Source organism: Ranitomeya variabilis, chromosome 3 (genome assembly GCF_051348905.1).
Source record: "Ranitomeya variabilis isolate aRanVar5 chromosome 3, aRanVar5.hap1, whole genome shotgun sequence".
NCBI classification, from domain to species: domain Eukaryota; kingdom Metazoa; phylum Chordata; class Amphibia; order Anura; family Dendrobatidae; genus Ranitomeya; species Ranitomeya variabilis.
Window position 1 is genome coordinate 493,871,627 of NC_135234.1, and position 21,740 is coordinate 493,893,366.

A 21,740-nucleotide genomic window follows, 5' to 3' on the forward strand; every position below is an offset into this window, starting at 1 on the left:
ATGTGTATATTTGATTTTCTTTTTTATTGTTTTATTTTGAATGGGGCGAAAAGGAAGGTGATTTAAACTTTTATATTTTTTTTAATTTTTTTCATAATCTTTTTTAAACATTTTTTTTTTTAACTTTTGCCATGCTTCAATAGCCGGAGGCTAGAAGCTGGCACAACTCGATCGCCTCTGCTACATAGAGGTGATGCACAGATCACCTCTATACAGCAGAATTACAGCATTGCTATGAGCGGCTGACCACAGGGTGGCGCTCATAGCAATCCTGCATCAACAACCATAGAGGTCGAGACCTCTGGTTGTCTTGCCGACACATCGCTGACCCCCGATCATATGACGGGGTCAGCGATGAGCGCATTTCCGGCCGGATGCGGTAGTTAAATGACGCGGTCAGCGTTTGACAGCGGCATTTAATTAGTTAATAGCGGTGGGTGAATCGCGATTCCACCCACCGCTATTGCGGGCACATGTCAGCTGTTCAAAACAGCTGACATGTCCCGGCTTTGATGTGGGCTCACCACCGGGGCCCGCATCAAAGCAGGGGGATCTGACCTCGGACGTACTATCCCGTCCAAGGTAAGAAAGGGGTTAAAGGGAACCTGTCACCAGGATTGACTGATACGAGTTACAACCACTGCCTTTCAGGGCTTAACTAGAGCATTCTACAATGCTGTAGGTAAGCCCCCAATCCGACCTGCAAGAGAAGAAAAATAACTGTTATTATACTCACCCGGGGGGGCGGTCCGGTCCGATGGGTGTCGCAGTTCTGTGTCTGGCCCTTCCCCTCTTCTTGCGATGCCATCCCCCGGCTTCTTCATCGCTCCCCAGCATCGCACTCCTGGGCAGGAATACTTTGTCTACTGTGCCTTCAACAGGGCAAAGTACTGCAGTACGCAGGCGTTGACCTTTCCCAGCGCCTGCACACTGCAATACTTTGGTCTGCCCTCAACAGGACAGAGAAGTACGCCTGCGCAGGAGCGCGATGCCGGGGAGTCATGAAGCAAGAAGGAGGGCGGCATCATAAAAAGATGGGAAGCGTCGGACCAGGACCTGCGACACCCATCGGACCGGACCGCCCCCCGGGTGAGTATAATAAAAGTTATTTTTCCTCTCTTGCAGGTAGGACCGGGGGCTTATCTATAGCATTACAGTATAGAATGCTGAAAGGTGGTGGCCGTAACTCATATCGGTCAAACCCGGTGACAGGTTCGCTTTAACTGCACCCGCAAAGTGTATCTCACAACAACAGAATGTAGTGCACACAAAGGAAGCGACACAGGGCTAAAGACGTGATCACACAGTCATACATGAAAGATTGGAAGGAAAAGGTGGGAACCCTTTGGTATATGTGAAACCCCCCAGACTTAAATGTAACAAAATGGGAAGAGTGCTGGGAAGAGGAACACGCAAACAAACCACAGGAGAAGCAATAAAGAAAACCTCAGCAAGATAGACCTTCACTGGGGAGCTGGGACTCCAAACATCCATCTAACTTGGAATATAGCCAGCAAAGACTGCATGTGCCAGGAGCCTATTCCAAGATGTGATAGGACAAACCAAAACAAGGAAGTGAAAACAGCTGTATAGAAGCAGCACACCAGAGCAAAGAGCATTATTAGCAGTTGGACAGAGATAATACAGGCTGTGGTCCAACAGAGAGAAACTGATCCACAGATAGAAGTCACCGGAACGTGTCCCAGAGTCGAGCCGTGAGAAATATACACTGGTCTATGGGCTCAAGAAAAGCTAATCAGTAGGGCTGTGTATCTTAAGGACCTCATACGCATCAGAGAAAAGTCAGCCCTATCCCACGGATTTCAGCTGGACAGGCCAACCGTCTTTATGTCCATGGAGGTCCCCTAAATTCATTGACCGAATGTTGAGGGAAATAAAGATTGAGCATGTTGATCGACCAGCAGAAACACCACAGCCAAAGATGCCTAGCAGCAGCTTATTACTCTCTCCCCATTGACACTGACAAACATGCACACTCAACCAAATGGGGTGTACATGAGTATAGGGGAGTCTGGAAAGATAACTATCAGTTAGACACGTTTCAGGCTTTCGGCTCTCTATGGTGTATGGTTACGTTTACCTGTATATAAGGATTGGATGTCTATTAGCACTTGACTGAGGTGCAGTGAAGCAATTTATGCAGTGAACAGATAGTATACTACCTGTGCACCTGTACAGTACTACTGCCTACCTGGGATATATGGTCTACACGGCTAATGTATATACCTGCACTGGGTGGCCACACCTGGTTCTTTGATAACCTGGTGAAAGCAGATTCATTTTATGCTCCTGTACACTTTGGCCCGATTCAATAATACTGGCACGCCCGTTTTAATAACAGGACTGCTGGAGTAACATGTACCTAAGTCATTAAAGGGATCTGTCAGCAGGTTTTTGCTATGTTCTCTCCTGTATTTGCATGGGTTTCCTGGAAATACCCTGGTTTCCACCGACACTACAAAGACATACACATAGAAAATTTAGATCGTGCGTCCCAATGGGCACAGCAATGACGATATCTGTAAAGCATAATAACAATATGTAATCTGAAGGCAGCATAATGTTGAGGCAGAGACCCTGATTCCAACAATGTATCACTTAGTTTACTGGGTGCAGCATTTGTGATAGTATTACAGATTTCTTTGCTGCAGATCTAGCAGATCTCATATGTTGAGCCCTGTATACCTCGACCAAAGCACTAATAGGCAATTTATAAGGACACTATATAATGGCAGAAAGTGGCTAATCAGTGCTGGAAGCATGGCTGGACTAGGAGGCACTAGGCAGCATGTCCTGTGGAGATAATCTCCTGATGCTAAAACAGTGATACTGCATTGAAACAGCAAAAACACAGTCCAGTAAGTGACACGTCGCTGGAATCAGGGTCTCTGCTCCTCCATTATGGTGCTCTCAGATTACATCACAACTACCTGGTAACAAGATTCCCTTTAAAAGTGCATGTCATTTAAAGAATCAGGTACATCTTACAACTGCTGTCCCCGTCAACTAGAAATGTTACTACAGTACAGTAAATTTTGATGAAGATGTCATTCGAGCAGTTTAAACATGTGTGTACATATGGAGAGACCTGTCAATCAACTGCAGAGGAGTGGAGGGAGGCTTTTCACACTGTTTTCTCTGAAATGGCGCATCGCTTCAGAGTAAAACATGGCAGCTGCAATCACACAACCAGGCTCTGACCGTGGTTCGGGCAATAAGGCTCTAATGACAGGTTCTCACCAACAACACTGTGTACAAGCATGAGTAAGATCAATGAGCACCGGACTGTCTCCCTAGTCATAACCGACCATAGGGCGAAGTAACACTGGCAAACGCCTACTGAGGCATTCTGGTACATGTAGTTCACATCTCTACTCTATGCTATAGAGCCGGGGGGGATATGCAGAATTCAGCTGGTTGGCCAGCCAATATGTTTGCCGTAATATAAGAACGTTTGTAGCCACATCTCACCCCATCAAATGTATGTTGTCCAATCTAGTTACTGGGCAATCACTCCGAGGTGCACGGATAAAGCTTCAAGGAGGTAAGGTAACAAGGAGCTTTGCCAGAAGAGATGAAAAAAGGTTTTTCAATACAGGAAAGGGAGCTAAAAGCAAAAAACGTATTGATGGTAAGTTCACACATGGCGTTTTTCCTGGGTTTTTTTTCTGCAGCAAGACCTGATCTTCTTGGCAGGGAAGAAGCTGCGTCAAAAACGCAGGTTTAGGTGCGTTATTTTCATGTGTTTTTTTTCTCTTTGTGCATGCCAATAAAGTTGAGTGCACACAAAGAAAAAAAAAACAACTTCCTGTAGATAGAATGAATAGATAGATAGATAGATAGATAGATAGATAGATAGATAGATAGATAGATAGATAGATAGATAGATAGATAGATAGATAGAATAGATACATTACCTGCGGTAACCTCTTCCCTGGCATTTTCCCACGGTCCAGAGATTACCTCAGGTCAGGCTGTGAGGGAGCGCAGGCTCAGTGACGTCACCGCTAGTTACTGAGCCTGCGCCAGCTCCGTCTCATTCATTCCCCAGTCGCTTACAGCCGGAGTGGTCGCATTAGCAGTGCTCCCGGTTGTAAGCTTTATCTCCCCCAGATTAAGGATTACTGCGTGGGACACTCATTATATTGGACTGCGTCAGATCAGGGAGTATTTGTGTTGGTTTATTATTTTAATTTTTATTTCAGGAGATTGAGGGCTTCGCTTGGTATGGCAGACTAATAAAGATGGCAAAACTGTGTGGTGTTTTATTTCATTAAGACTTTTTTCTTAAGGCCCCTTTCACATATCAGTTTTTTGCCATCAGTCGCAATCTGTCGAATTTTGAAAAAAAACGAATCCGGCGACTGATGCATGTGTTAAACGGACTGCGTTAACGCAAGTGCCGAAATGTGATTGCGCTAGCGCAGATGGAGCTAGCAGATGCTCTATCTGCGCTAGCAGTGACGGACCTGGAAATGCTGCTGCCCGCGTCCGAGGGTCCGTCACAGAATGACGGCACATCGCTAACGCACGCCCATTATGAAAAGCGTTTGCGATGCGCCACCTAATGGGGTTAATGGCAGCGATAACGGACTGCGTTACACCGCGTTATGCCGCGGTGTAACACAGTCCGTCTAACGTGCCATATAAACGCAATGTGAACCCAGCCTTACCCTTATTGTGACTTCATTAAAATGGCAGCATTGGCATAGAAAAGTACTGACGCATTTTGAGTTTGGATGACTCTTAATCGTAGTCAGACTTGTAATGTTTTAGGTATTTTTCTATGCCCAGGACTCTATTTAATTGAAGTCACAATACAGAGGTTTTTTGCTTTAAAGGGAACCTGTCAGCAGGATTATGCACAGTAACCTACACACAGTGTCAGGTCACGGCCGTTATACTGATTAAAATGATACATTGGTTGATGAAACCAGTCTTGTGGTTGTTCTTGAGGGTATGTGCATACGTCAGGATTTCTTGCAGAAATTTCCTGAAGAAAACCGGAAATTTTCTGCAAGAAATCCGCATTTTTTTTTTTTTTTTTGCGTTTTTTTCCCGTTTTTTTCGCGTTTTTTTAGCATTTTGCAAGCGAAATTAGCTTGCAGAATGCTAAAGTTTTCCAAGCGATCTGTAGCATCGCTTGGAAAACTGACTGACAGGTTGGTCACACTTGTCAAACATAGTGTTTGACAAGTGTGACCAACTTTTTACTATAGATGCTGCCTATGCAGCATCAATAGTAAAAGATAGAATGTTTAAAAATAATTAAAAAAATAAAAAAAATGGTTATACTCACCTGCAGACAGCCGATCTCCTCAGCGGCGTCCGTTCCTATAGATGGTGTGTGTGTGCAGGACCTTCGATGACGTCGCGGTCACGTGAGCGGTCACGTGAGCGGTCACATGACCGGTCTCGCGACCAATCACAAGACCGCGACGTCATCGCAGGTCCTTCACCACACCATCTATAGGAACGGAAGCGACAGCATGCACCGGAGAGGTGGGAAGACTCCGGAGGCCATCGAAGGTGAGTATATCACTATTTTTTATTTGAATTCTTTTTTTTTACCAATTATATGGTGCCCAGTCTGTGGAGGAGAGTCTCCTCTCCTCCACCCTGGGTACCAACCGCACATGATCTGCTTACTTCCCGAATGGTGTGCACAGACACATGCGGAAAGTAAGTAGATCAATGCATTCCTAGGTGTGCGGAATCCCCGCAATTCCGCAAATTTAATGAACATGTTGCTTTTTTTTCCGCGATGCGATTTTTTCGGGGAAAAAAATGCAACATTTGCACAAGAAATGCGGAATACACTGTAAATAATAGGAGGCATATGTAAGCGATTTTTTCGCGTTTTTATAGCGAAAAAAAACGTGAAAAATAGTGAACGTGTGCACATGGCCTTAATCTTTATTTTCAGATTTGAGTTAATATGCTCGGAGCTGCCTATGGGGTCTTCATGTGGTGCTCTGATTAGGTATTCATACTGAAGACTGCTGACAGGTCACTGATCTCTCACTGACCTGCCCCCAATTCTACATAATGAATATCATACACTGCTCAAAAAAATATATAAAGGGAACACTAAAATCCCACATCCTAGATATCACTGAATGAAATATTTCAGTTGTAAATCTTTATTCATTACATAGTGGAATGTGTTGAGAACAATAAAACCTAAAAATGATCAACGTAAATCACAACTAATATCCCACGGAGGTCTGGAGTTGGAATGATGCTCAAAATCAAAGTGGAAAATGAAGTTACAGGATGATCCAACTTCAGTGGAAATGCCTCAAGACAAGGAAAAGATGCTCATTAGTGTGTGTGGCCTCCACGTGCCTGTATGACCTCCCTACAACGCCTCGGCATGCTCCTGATGAGGCGGCAGATGGTCTCCTGAGGGATCTCCTCCCAGACCTGGACTAAAGTATCCGTCAACACCTGAACAGTCTGCGGTGCAACGTGGTGTTGGTGGATGGTGCGAGACATTATGTCCTAGATGTGTTCAATTGGATTCAGGTCAGGGGAAATGGTGGGCCAGTCCATAGCTTCAATGCCTTCATCTTGCAGGAACTGCTGACACTCCAGCCACATGAGGTCTGGCATTGTCCTGCATTAGGAGAAAACCAGGGCCAACCGCACCAGCATATGGTCTCACAAGGGGTCTGAGGATCTCATCTCGGTATCTAATGGCAGTCAGGCTACCTCTGGCGAGCGCATGGAGGGCTGTGCGGCCATCCAAAGAAATGCCACCCCACACCATTACTGACCCACTGCCAAACCGGTCATGCTGAAGGATGTTGCAGGCAGCAGATCGCTCTCCACGGCATCTCTAGACATGTCTGTCACATGTGCTCAGTGTGAACCTGCTTTCATCTGTGAAGAGCACAGGGCACCAGTGGCGAATTTGCCAATCCTGGTGTTCTGTGGCAAATGCCAAGCGTCCTGCACAGTGTTGGGCTGTGAGCACAACCCCCATCTGTGGACGTCGGCCACTGAGACCATCCTCATGGAGTCGGTTTCTAACTGTTTGTGCAGACACATGCCCATTTGTGGCCTGCTGGAGGTCATTTTGCAGGGCTCTGGCAGTGCTCCTCCTGTTCCTCCTTGCACAAAGGCTGAGGTAGCGGTCCTGCTGCTGGGTTGTTGCCCTCCTACGGTACCTTCCACATCTCCTGGTGTACTGGCCTGTCTCCAGGTAGCACCTCCAGCCTCTGGACACTACGCTAACAGACACAGCAAACCTTCTTGTCACAGCTCGCATTGATCCTGGATGAGCTGCACTACCTGAGCCACTTGTGTGGGCTGTAGAGTCCGTCTCATGCTACCACGAGTGTGAAAGCACAACCAGCATTCAAAAGTGACCAAAACATCAGCCAGAAAGCATTGGTACTGAGATGTGGTCTGTGGTCCCCACCTGCAGAACCACTCCTTTATTGAATGTGTCTTGATAATTGCCAATAATTTCCATCTGTTGTCTACTCCATTTGCACAACAGCATGTGAAATTGATTGTCAAACATTGTTGCTTCCTAAGGGTACCGTCACACCGTGCAATTTTGATCGCTACGACGGCACGATTCGTGACGTCGCAGCGTCGTATGATTATCGCTCCAGCGTCGTAGACTGCGGTCACACGTTGCAATCACGGCGCTGGAGCGATGCCGAAGTCCCCGGGTAACCAGGGTAAACATCGGGTTACTAAGCGCAGGGCCGCGCTTAGTAACCCGATGTTTACCGTGGTTACCAGCGTAAAAGTTAAAAAAAAAAAACGTACATACTCACCATATGATGTCCGTCAGGTCCCTTGCCGTCTGCTTCCTGCTGTGACTGAGTGCCGCCGTACAGTGAGAGCAGAGTGCAGCGGTGACATCACCTCTGTGATCTGCTCTCACTTTCCGGCCGGCAGACAGTCAGAGCGGGAAGCAGACGGCAAGGGACCTGACGGACATCAGATGGTGAGCATGTACGGTTTTTTTTTTTTTACTTTTACGCTGGTAACCACGGTAAACATCGGGTTACTAAGCGCGGCCCTGCGCTTAGTTACCCGATGTTTACCCTGGTTACCAGCGAACGCATCGCTGGATCGCTGTCACACACAACGATCCAGCGATGACAGCGGGAGATCCAGCGACGAAAGAAAGTTTCAAACGATCTGCTACGACGTACGATTCTCAGCAGGATCCCTGATCGCAGTAGCGTGTCAGACACTGCGATATCGTAACGATATCGCTAGAACGTCACGAATCGTGCCGTCCTAGCGATTAAAATTGCACTGTGTGACAGTACCCTAAGTGGACAGTTTGATTTCACAGAAGTTTGATTTACTTGGAGTTAGATTCTGTTGTTTAAGTGTTCCCTTTATTTTTTAGAGCAGTGTATATATCTTTGGGGAAAAAAACCTTCAGCAGAGGTGATCCGATAGCTGCTACTGCACATGCGCTGGCGGCGCCATCTTGCTAGAGTAGAAAAAAAAAATTTCGACCTCCAAGATGGCGCCGCCGAGCCTGTGCAGTAACAGCTATTGACCAATTGCTGCTGCTGCGCAGGTAAAGGCGGCGCCATCTTGGAGGAGGAATTTTCTTTTTCCTTCTCTAGCATGATGGCGCCGCCAGCGCATGTGCAGTAGCAGCTATCGGATCACCTTTATACACCCACAGTTGCTACTACGCAGGCGTGGCGGACGCCATTTTTTTTTAATCAGGATCACCTCAACCATAATAATTATATACACAATACACATGCGATTATACTGCAGCTCAGGGGCCAATGCTGGCCACTGCCTGCAAAAAGGTTTTTTTTTTCAATATGTATATATAATATTTATTATGTAAACTAGGGGGCAGGTCACTGAGGGGTCAGTGACCTGTCACAAGCCATACAGATGAATAGCTAAGCAGCGCACTACATGAAGAAACCCCCTTCCTCCCCTCCCTCCCACCGGGGCATATCATTAAGGACCGATTTTAGTAAATCCGCAAGTAAACCGCACTGCGGATTACCTGCGGAATTACCGCTTTTTTTTGCAGATTTTGTGCAGATTCCATCTGCGGTTTCAGGGTATGTGCACACACAGCGGATTTTGCTGTGGATCCGCAGCGGTTTTGACGCTGCGGATTCGCAGCAGTTTTCCGTGCGGTGTACAGTACCATGCAAACCTATGGAAAACAAAATCCGCAGTGCACATGCTGCGGAAAAAAACGCATGGAAACGTAGTGTTGTTTATTCCGCAGCATGTCAATTCTTTGTGCGGATTCCCCAGCGGTTTACACCTGCTCAATAGGAATCCACAGGTGTAAAACCGCAGGTGGAATGGAATCCGCACAAAAAACGCGGTAAATCCGCAGGTAATCCGCAGTGCGGTTTACCTGCGGATTTACAAAAACAGGTGCGGAAAAATCCGCAGAGATCCCAACTACGTGTGCACATACCCTTACACCTGCAGATTCCTATCATGGAGCAGGTGTAAACCGCTGCGGAATACGCACAAAGAATTGACATACTGCGGAATAAACAACACTACATTTCCGCACGTTTTTTTCCCACAGCATGTGCACTGCAGATTTTGTTTTCCATAGGTTTACATAGTACTGTAAACTCATGGAAAACAGCTGCGAATCCACAGCATCAAAACCGCTGCGGATCCGCAGCACAATCCGCAACGTGTGCACATAGCCTTACTCAAAACTGAAACTAGAGATTAAACAACAACCACAAGACGGATTTCATCACCCAAAGTATCATTGTAATCAGTAGAACGGCGCCAACCTGACATTGTCTGTAGGTTACTCTGCACAATCCTGCTGACAGGTTCCCTTTAAACTCACTTTTCCTAGATTGAAAATACTTTTTAACATGCTTGCTGCACAGTGTTGATCATAGAATGTGAAATGCAACCTCAATTTGAAAAAAAAAACCACAAACATTTTTAGGGTATGTGCACATGTTGCAGATTCCATTGCAAATTTTTCCGTGCGGATTCTGCAAAATCCGCAGGTAAAACACCCTGCATAAAATTCCCTGTGGATTTACTGCGGATTTTGTGCGGATTTCACCTGCAGATTCCTATTATGGAACAGGTGTAAAACGCTGCGGAATCCGCACAAAGAATTGACATGCTGCGGAAAATAAACCGCTGTGTTTCCGCGCAGAATTTTCCACAGCATGTGCACAGCAAATTTGGTTTTCCATAGGTTTACATGCTACTGTACAATGCATGGAAAACATTTGCAGATCCGCAGCCGAATCCACAACGTGTGCACATACCCTTAGACTCTAAAAATGAGAGACTTCTAAGCTGGCCACAAGATGGGACCATGTAGCATTCACCATTATTGATTGAGCCCAAAATATAAGAGGTTTTGCTCTCAGACTATGCTGTAAGGCCATGTTCACACTTTGCGGTTTTTACCATGGAACCGCCGCGATTTTGATGCTGCGGGTCCGCAGCAGTTTCCATTGCGTTTACATTTACATGTAAACCCTATGGAAACCGCAAACCGCTGTGCACATGCTGCAGGAAAAACCGCGCAGAAACGCAGCGGTTTACAACCCGCAGCATGTCACTACTTTGTGCAGAATCGCTGCGATTCTGCACCCATAGGAATGCATTGAACCGCTTACTTCCCGCATGGGGCTGTGCCCACGTTGCGGGAAGTAAGCGGATAATGTGCGGGTGGTACCCGGGGTGGAGGAGAGGAGACTCTCCTCCAGGCCCTGGGAACCATATTTGTGTGTAAAAAAAAAAAATTAAAATAAAAAATCATGTTATACTCACCTCTCAGCGCTGCACGCAGCCGGCCTGTCAGAGTTGCTGTGCGAACAGGACCTGCGGTGACGTCGCGGTCACATAACCGTGATGACGCCGCGGTCACATGACCGTGACGTCACGAAGGGTCCTTCTCGCACATCATCTTTGGAACCGGACCGCCGGGTGCAGCGCCGAGGAGATCGGGACGTCAGAGGGTGAGTATATAAACTTTTTTTTTTATTTTAACATTACTATTGATGCTGCATATTGCTGCATATGCAGCATCAATAGTATAGGCGGAAACCCGCAGCGGAAACCGCGGAACAAACCGCGATAAATCTGCAGGGATAACCGCAGCAGTTTTGCCCTGCAGATTTATCAAATCCGCTGCGGGAGAACCCGCAGAGGTCACCCGCAAAGTGTGAACATGGCCTTAATGCTTCCTGTAATATGTATGATCATAGAGCTGTTATTACATGACTAGGCTGTAATGCTTCCTGTAATATGTATGATCATAGAGCTGTTATTACATGACTAGGCTGTAATGCTTCCTGTAATGATCATAGAGCCGTTATTATATGACTATGCTGTAACGCTTCCTGTAATATGTATTACATGATTAAGCTGTAACGCTTCCTGTAATATGCATGATCGCCGAGCCGATATCACATGACTATGTTGTAATGCTTCCTGTAACATGTATGATCACAGAGCCATTATCACATGACTACGCTGTAATGCTTCCTGTAATATGTATGATCATAGAGCCGTTATTACATGACTAGGCTGTAACACTTTATGTGATATGTATGAACACAGAGCTGTTATCACATGACTAGGCTGTAATGCTTCCTGTAATATGTATGATCATAGAGCTGTTATTATATGCCTATGCTGTAACGCTTTATGTGATATGTATGATCATATAGCCATTATATATATGACTATGCTGCAACATTTCCTGTAACATGTATGATCGCAGAGCCGGTATCACATGACTGTGCTGTAATGCTTCCTGTAATATGTATGATCATAGAGCTGTTATTATATGACTAGGCTGTAATGCTTCCTGTAATATGTATGATCGCAGAGCCGGTATCACATGACTATGCTGTAATGCTTCCTGTAATATGTATGATCATAGAGCTGTTATTATATGACTAGGCTGTAATGCTTCCTGTAATGATCATAGAGCCGTTACTACATGCCTATGCTGTAACGCTTACTGCAATATGTATGATCATAGAGCCGTAATTACATACCTATGCTGTAACGCTTCCTGTAATATGTATGATCACAGAGCCATTATCACATGACTATGCTGTAATGCTTCCTGTAATATGTATGATCATAGAGCCGATATTACATGACTAGGCTGTAACACTTTATGTGATATGTAGGATCACAGAGCCATTATCACATGACTACGCTGTAATGCTTCCTGTAATATGTACAATCATAGAGCCGTTATTACATGCCTATGCTGTAACGCTTTATGTGATATGTATGGTCATAGAGCCGTTATTACATGCCTATGCTGTAACACTTTATGTGATATGTATGATCAGAGACATTATTACATGACTAAAGGAAATCAGATTAGCAACAAATGACCACATTGACAAGTAGAAATCATTTGTGGGACAATTGACTAAACTGAAATATGACTTCACGGGTCCCTCAAGCATCTACCACCTCTGTTTAGATTAAGCATCTTAAATGTGGTCCTGGACCTCCTGAAGGTCAGAATATACCTACACGGCTCACATATAGAGCGATTTATCTCCATTGTAAAGAGCAGGACACAAACTTCTCCAGGGCAGACAAGGCTTCTAATAAAGCAAGAATGTCCGATACCACCCAAAGCTTTAGGAAAACAATCACCCTACATAAAAGAATTGTTCATCTGTGTCCTTGTGCCAACTGACCTTGACGTATGTGGAACGCCCACATAACTATCAATGGATGGAGCAGGAAGCCAAAGAAACTATCATTCAGGATCTGTTCACGCCGGGTCGGTGGTATACGTTGGGGAGTATTCCATGTTTTAAACCTCAGATATGTGGCCCTCTGAAGCCATACAGTGGCTTATATCAGGAACATGTCATAATGGTAAAAATGCTATACACTGTTATATTGCCACCCAAAAGAAGGCCAAAAGGACACTCTTAGCTTCCATCCGATAGATGGTAGCCAACTTTTGAGTGGGGTGAGTCTTTTAGAAACAGCCCTAAGGTGTAATATTTCTGTGATTCCCTTTCCTCTGAGATAAGGAGTAATCTGTGGAGGTACGCATCAACAAAAATTCAATTTCCATAGGACATCACTGAAAGCGAAATTAAGCTTTACACAGCAACGACAGAACTCAATGGACAACCTTGTACCAGAGGGGCATGGTCCTTCAGAGGAAGAGACACTTTGTACCCGCTCTGTGAACAAGTAATTCTACTAATAAACCAGTTCAAAATAAGTTTACTCAACCTGAAAATCCTTTAAATGGAGATAAAACTTAATTTTCTGCAATGTTCCCAAGTAAAGAGGGTGACGACTTCTGAAAATGGCACTAAAATGTATTATCTACATTAGGTCCATCGAGGAGCAAGCTCGTGCGCAGAATAAGAGAGTTCAGTCCTTGTATTCATGGCTCCCCTCAGGGCTCACATGTAGCACTTCGTATATTGGGCTGTAGGATTATCATCAGGAACCAACAACACGAGAACACGCATCAGCCATCACTAAACCAATCAATGTGACATGTCAGTCTCAAACTGAGGAACAAGAAGTGAAGCTCGAACGTCCTGGGCCCGCAAGCAGTATCTGTACCAGAGCACCAGCACATGCAATTAGTGTTGGCATACAAGACAGCAAGTCACACTCCATGATAGATTGAAAGTAAGACTGGACAGCCATCTACATCTAAAGGGCCCCATGCATCAATAATAGACAAATATATCATAGTCTACTGGTGTCAGGGTGACAAATATGTGGACTCTGGTGAATGAGTGGTTCCACCTGGAGAGATCAGACACGTGACCCCTCAGGAGGGCATCTGGTTGTGTGTACGAGGCAAAGCTGTCACCCACAGATGTCCCCACTAGTTTTATTAGTCTCATAGATGTTCTAAAGATAAATGGTCTGCCATGTGGCTAATAGGGAGAAGCTACTCAAAAGAAAAATATGGAATGACACCTTCTCTTAAAGGAGCTTGCCCCATCTTCTAATTTTATGTGTATTACCTACATTACAGTAGACGTACCTTCACAAGACACCTCTACTTTTGACCGACTTTGTAGAAGGCCGGGGTCAATATGTAAGCCCTCTGGCTTCTACAGGTAGATATGCTTCAGACACTCCGACTCACTCAAGTGTAACCTTACAGCAGACATCCCCATTGAGCTGGTCTTTATTATGGCAGCTTTCTGACAACACACATCCTTCAAAAAGAGAGTATACCCGAAAGTCTGGGTTTTACCTTTCCTACCCCACCCCCGTTTATGTTTTACAAACTCCCAGCTTAGGAAGCCATATGACGTGTGGACCCCCTTCAGCTTCAGTCCATAATTACTGCAAATGATCATCCCACAACTTCCCACTCTACCAGTGTTTATATACAGAACAACCCCCTCACAGCTGAAAATGAGGAGTTATCACATGTCAAGGAACGCTAAAAATATCACGAGATGGAAACTGGAGTTATCACATGTAGTGGCTAGTTATCACCCGCATGGATACTGTTATCACATGTGGTGTATAGTAAGTATAGAGACACACACGTAGCATATAGTAAGTATATAGACACACGTAGTGTATAGTAAGTTATAGACACGTAGCATATAGTAAGTATATAGACACACGTAGTGTATAGTAAGTATATAAACACACACAGTGTATAGTAAGTAAGGTATATAGTCACACACGTAGCGTATAGTAAGTATATAGACACACGTAGCGTATAGTAAATATATAGACACACGTAGCGTATAGTAAGTATATAGACACACACGTAGCGTATAGTAAGTATATAGACACACACGTAGTGTATAGTAAGTATATAGACACACGTAGCGTATAGTAAGTATATAGACACACGTAGCGTATAGTAAGTATATAGACACACGTAGTGTATAGTAAGTTATAGACACACGTAGCGTATAGCAAGTATATAGACACACACGTAGCGTATAGTAAGTATATAGACACACGTAGTGTATAGTAAGTTATAGACACACGTAGCGTATAGTAAGTATATAGACACACACGTAGCGTATAGTAAGTATATAGACACACGTAGCGTATAGTAAGTATATAGACACAAGTAGTGTATAGTAAGTTATAGACACGTAGCATATAGTAAGTATATAGACACACACGTAGTGTATAGTAAGTATATAGACACACGTAGTGTATAGTAAGTATATAGACACACACGTAGCGTATAGTAAGTATATAGACACACACGTAGCGTATAGTAAGTATATAAACACACACGTAGCGTATAGTAAGTATATAGACACACACGTAGTGTATAGTAAGTATATAGACACACGTAGTGTATAGTAAGTTATAGACACACGTAGCACATAGTAAGTATATAGACACGTAGCGTATAGTGAGTATATAGACACACGTAGCGTATAGTAAGTATATAGACACACACGTAGCGTATAGTAAGTATATAGACACACACGTAGCGTATAGTAAGTATATAGACACACACGTAGCGTATAGTAAGTATATAGACACACACGTAGTGTATAGTAAGTTATAGACACACGTAGCGCATAGTAAGTATATAGACACGTAGCGTATAGTGAGTATATAGACACACGTAGCGTATAGTAAGTATATAGACACACACGTAGCGTATAGTAAGTATATAGACACACACGTAGCGTATAGTAAGTATATAGACACATGTAGTGTATAGTAAGTATATAGACACACGTAGCGTATAGTAAGTATATAGACACACGCAGTGTATAGTAAGTAAGGTATATAGTCACACACGTAGCGTATAGTAAGTATATAGACACACGTAGCGTATAGTAAGTATATAGACACACGTAGTGTATAGTAAGTTATAGACACACGTAGCGCATAGTAAGTATATAGACACGTAGCGTATAGTGAGTATATAGACACACGTAGCGTATAGTAAGTATATAGACACACACGTAGCGTATAGTAAGTATATAGACACACACGTAGCGTATAGCAAGTATATAGACACATGTAGTGTATAGTAAGTATATAGACACACGTAGCGTATAGTAAGTATATAGACACACGCAGTGTATAGTAAGTAAGGTATATAGTCACACACGTAGCGTATAGTAAGTATATAGACACACGTAGCGTATAGTAAGTATATAGACACACGTAGCGTATAGTAAGTATATAGACACACGTAGTGTATAGTAAGTATATAGACACACACGTAGTGTATAGTAAGTATATAGACACACACGTAGCGTATAGTAAGTATATAGACACACACGTAGTGTATAGTAAATATATAGACACACGTAGCGTATAGTAAGTATATAGACACACATGTAGCGTATAGTGAGTATATAGGCACACGTAGTGTATAGTAAGTATATAGACACACGTAGCGTATAGTAAGTATATAGACACACGTAGCATATAGTAAGTATATAGACACACACGTAGCGTATAGTAAGTATATAGACACACACGTAGTGTATAGTAAGTATATAGACACATGTAGTGTATAGTAAGTATATAGACACACACGTAGCGTATAGTAAGTATATAGACACACGTAGCGTATAGTAAGTATATAGACACACACGTAGTGTATAGTAAGTATATAGACACACGTAGCATATAGTAAGTATATAGACACACACGTAGCGTATAGTAAGTATATAGACACACGTAGCGTATAGTAAGTATATAGACACATGTAGTGTATAGTAAGTATATAGACACACACGTAGCGTATAGTAAGTATATAGACACACGTAGCGTATAGTAAGTATATAGACACACACGTAGTGTATAGTAAGTATATAGACACGTAGAGTATAGTAAGTATATAGACACACGTAGCGTATAGTAAGTATATAGACACGTAGAGTATAGTAAGTATATAGACACGTAGAGTATAGTGAGTATATAGACACACACGTAGTGTATAGTAAGTATATAGACACACACGTAGTGTATAGTAAGTATATAGACACACGTAGCGTATAGTAAGTATATAGACACACACGTAGTGTATAGTAAGTATATAGACACGTAGAGTATAGTAAGTATATAGACACGTAGAGTATAGTAAGTATATAGACACACGTAGTGTATAGTAAGTATATAGACACACACGTAGTGTATAGTAAGTATATAGACACACGTAGCGTATAGTAAGTATATAGACACACACGTAGTGTATAGTAAATATATAGACACACGTAGCGTATAGTAAGTATATAGACACACATGTAGCGTATAGTGAGTATATAGGCACACGTAGTGTATAGTAAGTATATAGACACACGTAGCGTATAGTAAGTATATAGACACACGTAGCATATAGTAAGTATATAGACACACACGTAGCGTATAGTAAGTATATAGACACACACGTAGTGTATAGTAAGTATATAGACACATGTAGTGTATAGTAAGTATATAGACACACACGTAGCGTATAGTAAGTATATAGACACACGTAGCGTATAGTAAGTATATAGACACATGTAGTGTATAGTAAGTATATAGACACACACGTAGCGTATAGTAAGTATATAGACACACGTAGCGTATAGTAAGTATATAGACACACACGTAGTGTATAGTAAGTATATAGACACGTAGAGTATAGTAAGTATATAGACACACGTAGCGTATAGTAAGTATATAGACACACGTAGCGTATAGTAAGTATATAGACACGTAGAGTATAGTAAGTATATAGACACGTAGAGTATAGTGAGTATATAGACACACACGTAGTGTATAGTAAGTATATAGACACACACGTAGTGTATAGTAAGTATATAGACACACGTAGCGTATAGTAAGTATATAGACACACACGTAGTGTATAGTAAGTATATAGACACGTAGAGTATAGTAAGTATATAGACACGTAGAGTATAGTAAGTATATAGACACACACGTAGTGTATAGTAAGTATATAGACACATGTAGTGTATAGTAAGTTATAGACACACGTAGCGTATAGCAAGTATATAGACACACACGTAGTGTATAGTAAGTATATAGACACACACGTAGTGTATAGTAAGTATATAGACACACGTAGCGTATAGTAAGTATATAGACACACACGTAGTGTATAGTAAGTATATAGACACGTAGAGTATAGTAAGTATATAGACACACGTAGCGTATAGTAAGTATATAGACACACGTAGCGTATAGTAAGTATATAGACACACACGTAGTGTATAGTAAGTATATAGACACACGTAGCGTATAGTAAGTATATAGACACAAATAGGGTATAGTAAGTATATAGACACACGTAGCGTATAGTAAGTATATAGACACACGTAGCGTATAGTAAGTATATAGACACACACGTAGTGTATAGTAAGTATATAGACACACGTAGCGTATAGTAAGTATATAGACACACGTAGCGTATAGTAAGTATATAGACACACGTAGCGTATAGTAAGTATATAGACACAAGTAGTGTATAGTAAGTATATAGACACACATGTAGCGTATAGTGAGTATATAGACACACACGTAGTGTATAGTAAGTATATAGACACACACGTAGCGTATAGTAAGTATATAGACACACGTAGTGTATAGTAAGTATATAGACACGTAGAGTATAGTAAGTATATAGACACACGTAGCGTATAGTAAGTATATAGACACACGTAGCGTATAGTAAGTATATAGACACACACGTAGTGTATAGTAAGTATATAGACACACGTAGCGTATAGTAAGTATATAGACACAAATAGGGTATAGTAAGTATATAGACACACGTAGCGTATAGTAAGTATATAGACACACACGTAGTGTATAGTAAGTATATAGACACACGTAGCGTATAGTAAGTATATAGACACACGTAGCGTATAGTAAGTATATAGACACACGTAGCGTATAGTAAGTATATAGACACAAGTAGTGTATAGTAAGTATATAGACACACATGTAGCGTATAGTGAGTATATAGACACACACGTAGTGTATAGTAAGTATATAGACACACACGTAGCGTATAGTAAGTATATAGACACACGTAGTGTATAGTAAGTATATAGACACGTAGAGTATAGTAAGTATATAGACACACGTAGCGTATAGTAAGTATATAGACACACGTAGCGTATAGTAAGTATATAGACACACACGTAGTGTATAGTAAGTATATAGACACACGTAGCGTATAGTAAGTATATAGACACACGTAGCGTATAGTAAGTATATAGACACACGTAGCGTATAGTAAGTATATAGACACAAGTAGTGTATAGTAAGTATATAGACACACATGTAGCGTATAGTGAGTATATAGACACACACGTAGTGTATAGTAAGTATATAGACACACACGTAGCGTATAGTAAGTATATAGACACACGTAGTGTATAGTAAGTATATAGACACACGTAGTGTATAGTAAGTATATAGACACACGTAGCATATAGTAAGTATATAGACACACACGTAGTGTATAGTAAGTATATAGACACACGTAGCGTATAGTAAGTATATAGACACACGTAGCGTATAGTAAGTATATAGACACACACGTAGTGTATAGTAAGTATATAGACACACGTAGCGTATAGTAAGTATATAGACACACGTAGCGTATAGTAAGTATATAGACACACGTAGCGTATAGTAAGTATATAGACACACGTAGCGTATAGTAAGTATATAGACACACGTAGCGTATAGTAAGTATATAGACACACGTAGCGTATAGTAAGTATATAGACACACGTAGTGTATAGTAAGTATATAGACACACGTAGCGTATAGTAAGTATATAGACACATGTAGCGTATAGTAAGTATATAGACACACGTAGCGTATAGTAAGTATATAGACACACGTAGTGTATAGTAAGTATATAGACACTTAGTGTATAGTAAGTATATAGACACACGTAGCGTATAGTAAGTATATAGACACACGTAGCGTATAGTAAGTATATAGACACACGTAGCGTATAGTAAGTATATAGACACACGTAGTGTATAGTAAGTATATAGACACACGTAGCGTATAGTAAGTATATAGACACACGTAGCGTATAGTAAGTATATAGACACACGTAGTGTATAGTGAGTATATAGACACACGTAGTGTATAGTAAGTATATAGACACACGTAGCCTATAGTGAGTATATAGACACTTAGTGTATAGTGAGTATATAGACACACGTAGAGTATAGTAAGTATATAGACACACGTAGTGTATAGTAAGTATATAGACACACGTAGTGTATAGTAAGTATATAGACACACGTAGCGTATAGTAAGTATATAGACACACGTAGTGTATAGTAAGTATATAGACACACGTAGCGTATAGTAAGTATATAGACACATGTAGCGTATAGTGAGTATATAGACACAAATAGGGTATAGTAAGTATATAGATGACACAGGTGTCCTAGGTACCAGAGTTGTGTTAGCCCCCAGACCATACAGGTAGTGCCCCCATGCTCTCCCCATTACACTACATAAAGTTTGGGGCACTCCTGGCAGCGCACCGGTTAATAAAGTTTCTCAGGGCGAGGGGCAGCTGGGGCAGCTCTCCCGGGCACAGGGTGACGGGCACATGCCGCCCTCCTCCTCTTACCACTTTGTCCATCAGTTTCCAGGTCTTCTCCACTGTCCTCCTGTCGGCCGCCGCCTGTTTCGGGGGTCCCACCGCGTCCTGGATGGCATCGATGAAGCCCTGGATGCGGGCCTTGCGGGGGTTGGCGCTCCGGGCCCCCAGGACCCGCCCGGTCGGGGCGCTACTGATCGCACTGCTGCTGCCTCCGCTGCTGGCCATGTCGTTAGCGGCAGGAAGGAAGGCCGGCCTCAGGGCGACTCTGCAGAGGGTCCGTGCAGGAGTGGCCGCTGCCCAGCGCAGCCCGTGTATGTGCCCCTTCTGCCGGCCGCTAGGAACTCTCTCCCCTTCTCTCCCTTCTCGGCAGAGCTGCAGGCTGAGCCGTGGTGAGGTCACCGGAGGAGGAGGATGGGAAGAGCAGGCTTGGTTTTATCGTGCACGGCCCCTTTAAAGCGCCAGTTCCTTCTAGTGTCCCTCAGCTCCAGCCAGACAGAGGGGGAGGGCAGGTAGAGGGGCGCCACCCGGGGAGGGGGCCTGGCTGGCACACAGATGGTACAGGGGCCAATCATTCCAGTCACTCAGAAGACTACTGTGCGTGTATGTGCCACCTCTGCCAGCTCCTGTGTGGGGGACTTTTCTGTGCCCCTCTTCTGCTGTGCTGGTGATGGGTTACTGGTGCTGATCACCAGTCCTGGCCTCTTCTCTCAGCAGAACTTTTTAGAAGTAACAAATCCAGGAAACTGCTAACATAGCAATTCCCAAATCTGCGCCCATCCTACTACTGATCGCATCTGCCCTGAAAGCTCCATCCAAAACTTGTACTGGCAAGCACATGCCCATCCCAGCGGGGTCAGGAGACAGGTGAATGGGGTCTTATGGTTAGATAGGCTGCACTGGGAGCTTTCCTGGCTCATATTCCACAATGTAGCAAGAACATAGCCTAAAAGTGTCATGTGTATGCCAAAACTCCACAGTCACCAGTATAATATGTATGCCAAAACTCCACCGTCACCAGTATAATATGTATGCCAAAACTCCACCGTCACCAGTATAATATGTATGCCAAAACTCCACCGTCACCAGTATAATATGTATGCCAAAACTCCACCGCCACCAGTATAATATGTATGCCAAAACTCCACCATCACCA

General features: G+C 43.0%; 1 protein-coding gene across 1 annotated transcript in view; it reads right to left on the reverse strand.

The window, feature by feature from the left end:
* CBLB (Cbl proto-oncogene B) overlaps positions 1-20,994 on the reverse strand; it is a 232,258-nt gene extending 211,264 nt beyond the window's left edge. The window contains exon 1 of the mRNA XM_077296804.1: positions 20,615-20,994. Coding sequence (XP_077152919.1) covers positions 20,615-20,812 — 198 coding nt within the window. The 5' untranslated portion in view covers positions 20,813-20,994. The remainder of the gene's footprint in view (positions 1-20,614) is intronic.
* Positions 20,995-21,740: the final 746 nt, after the last annotated feature.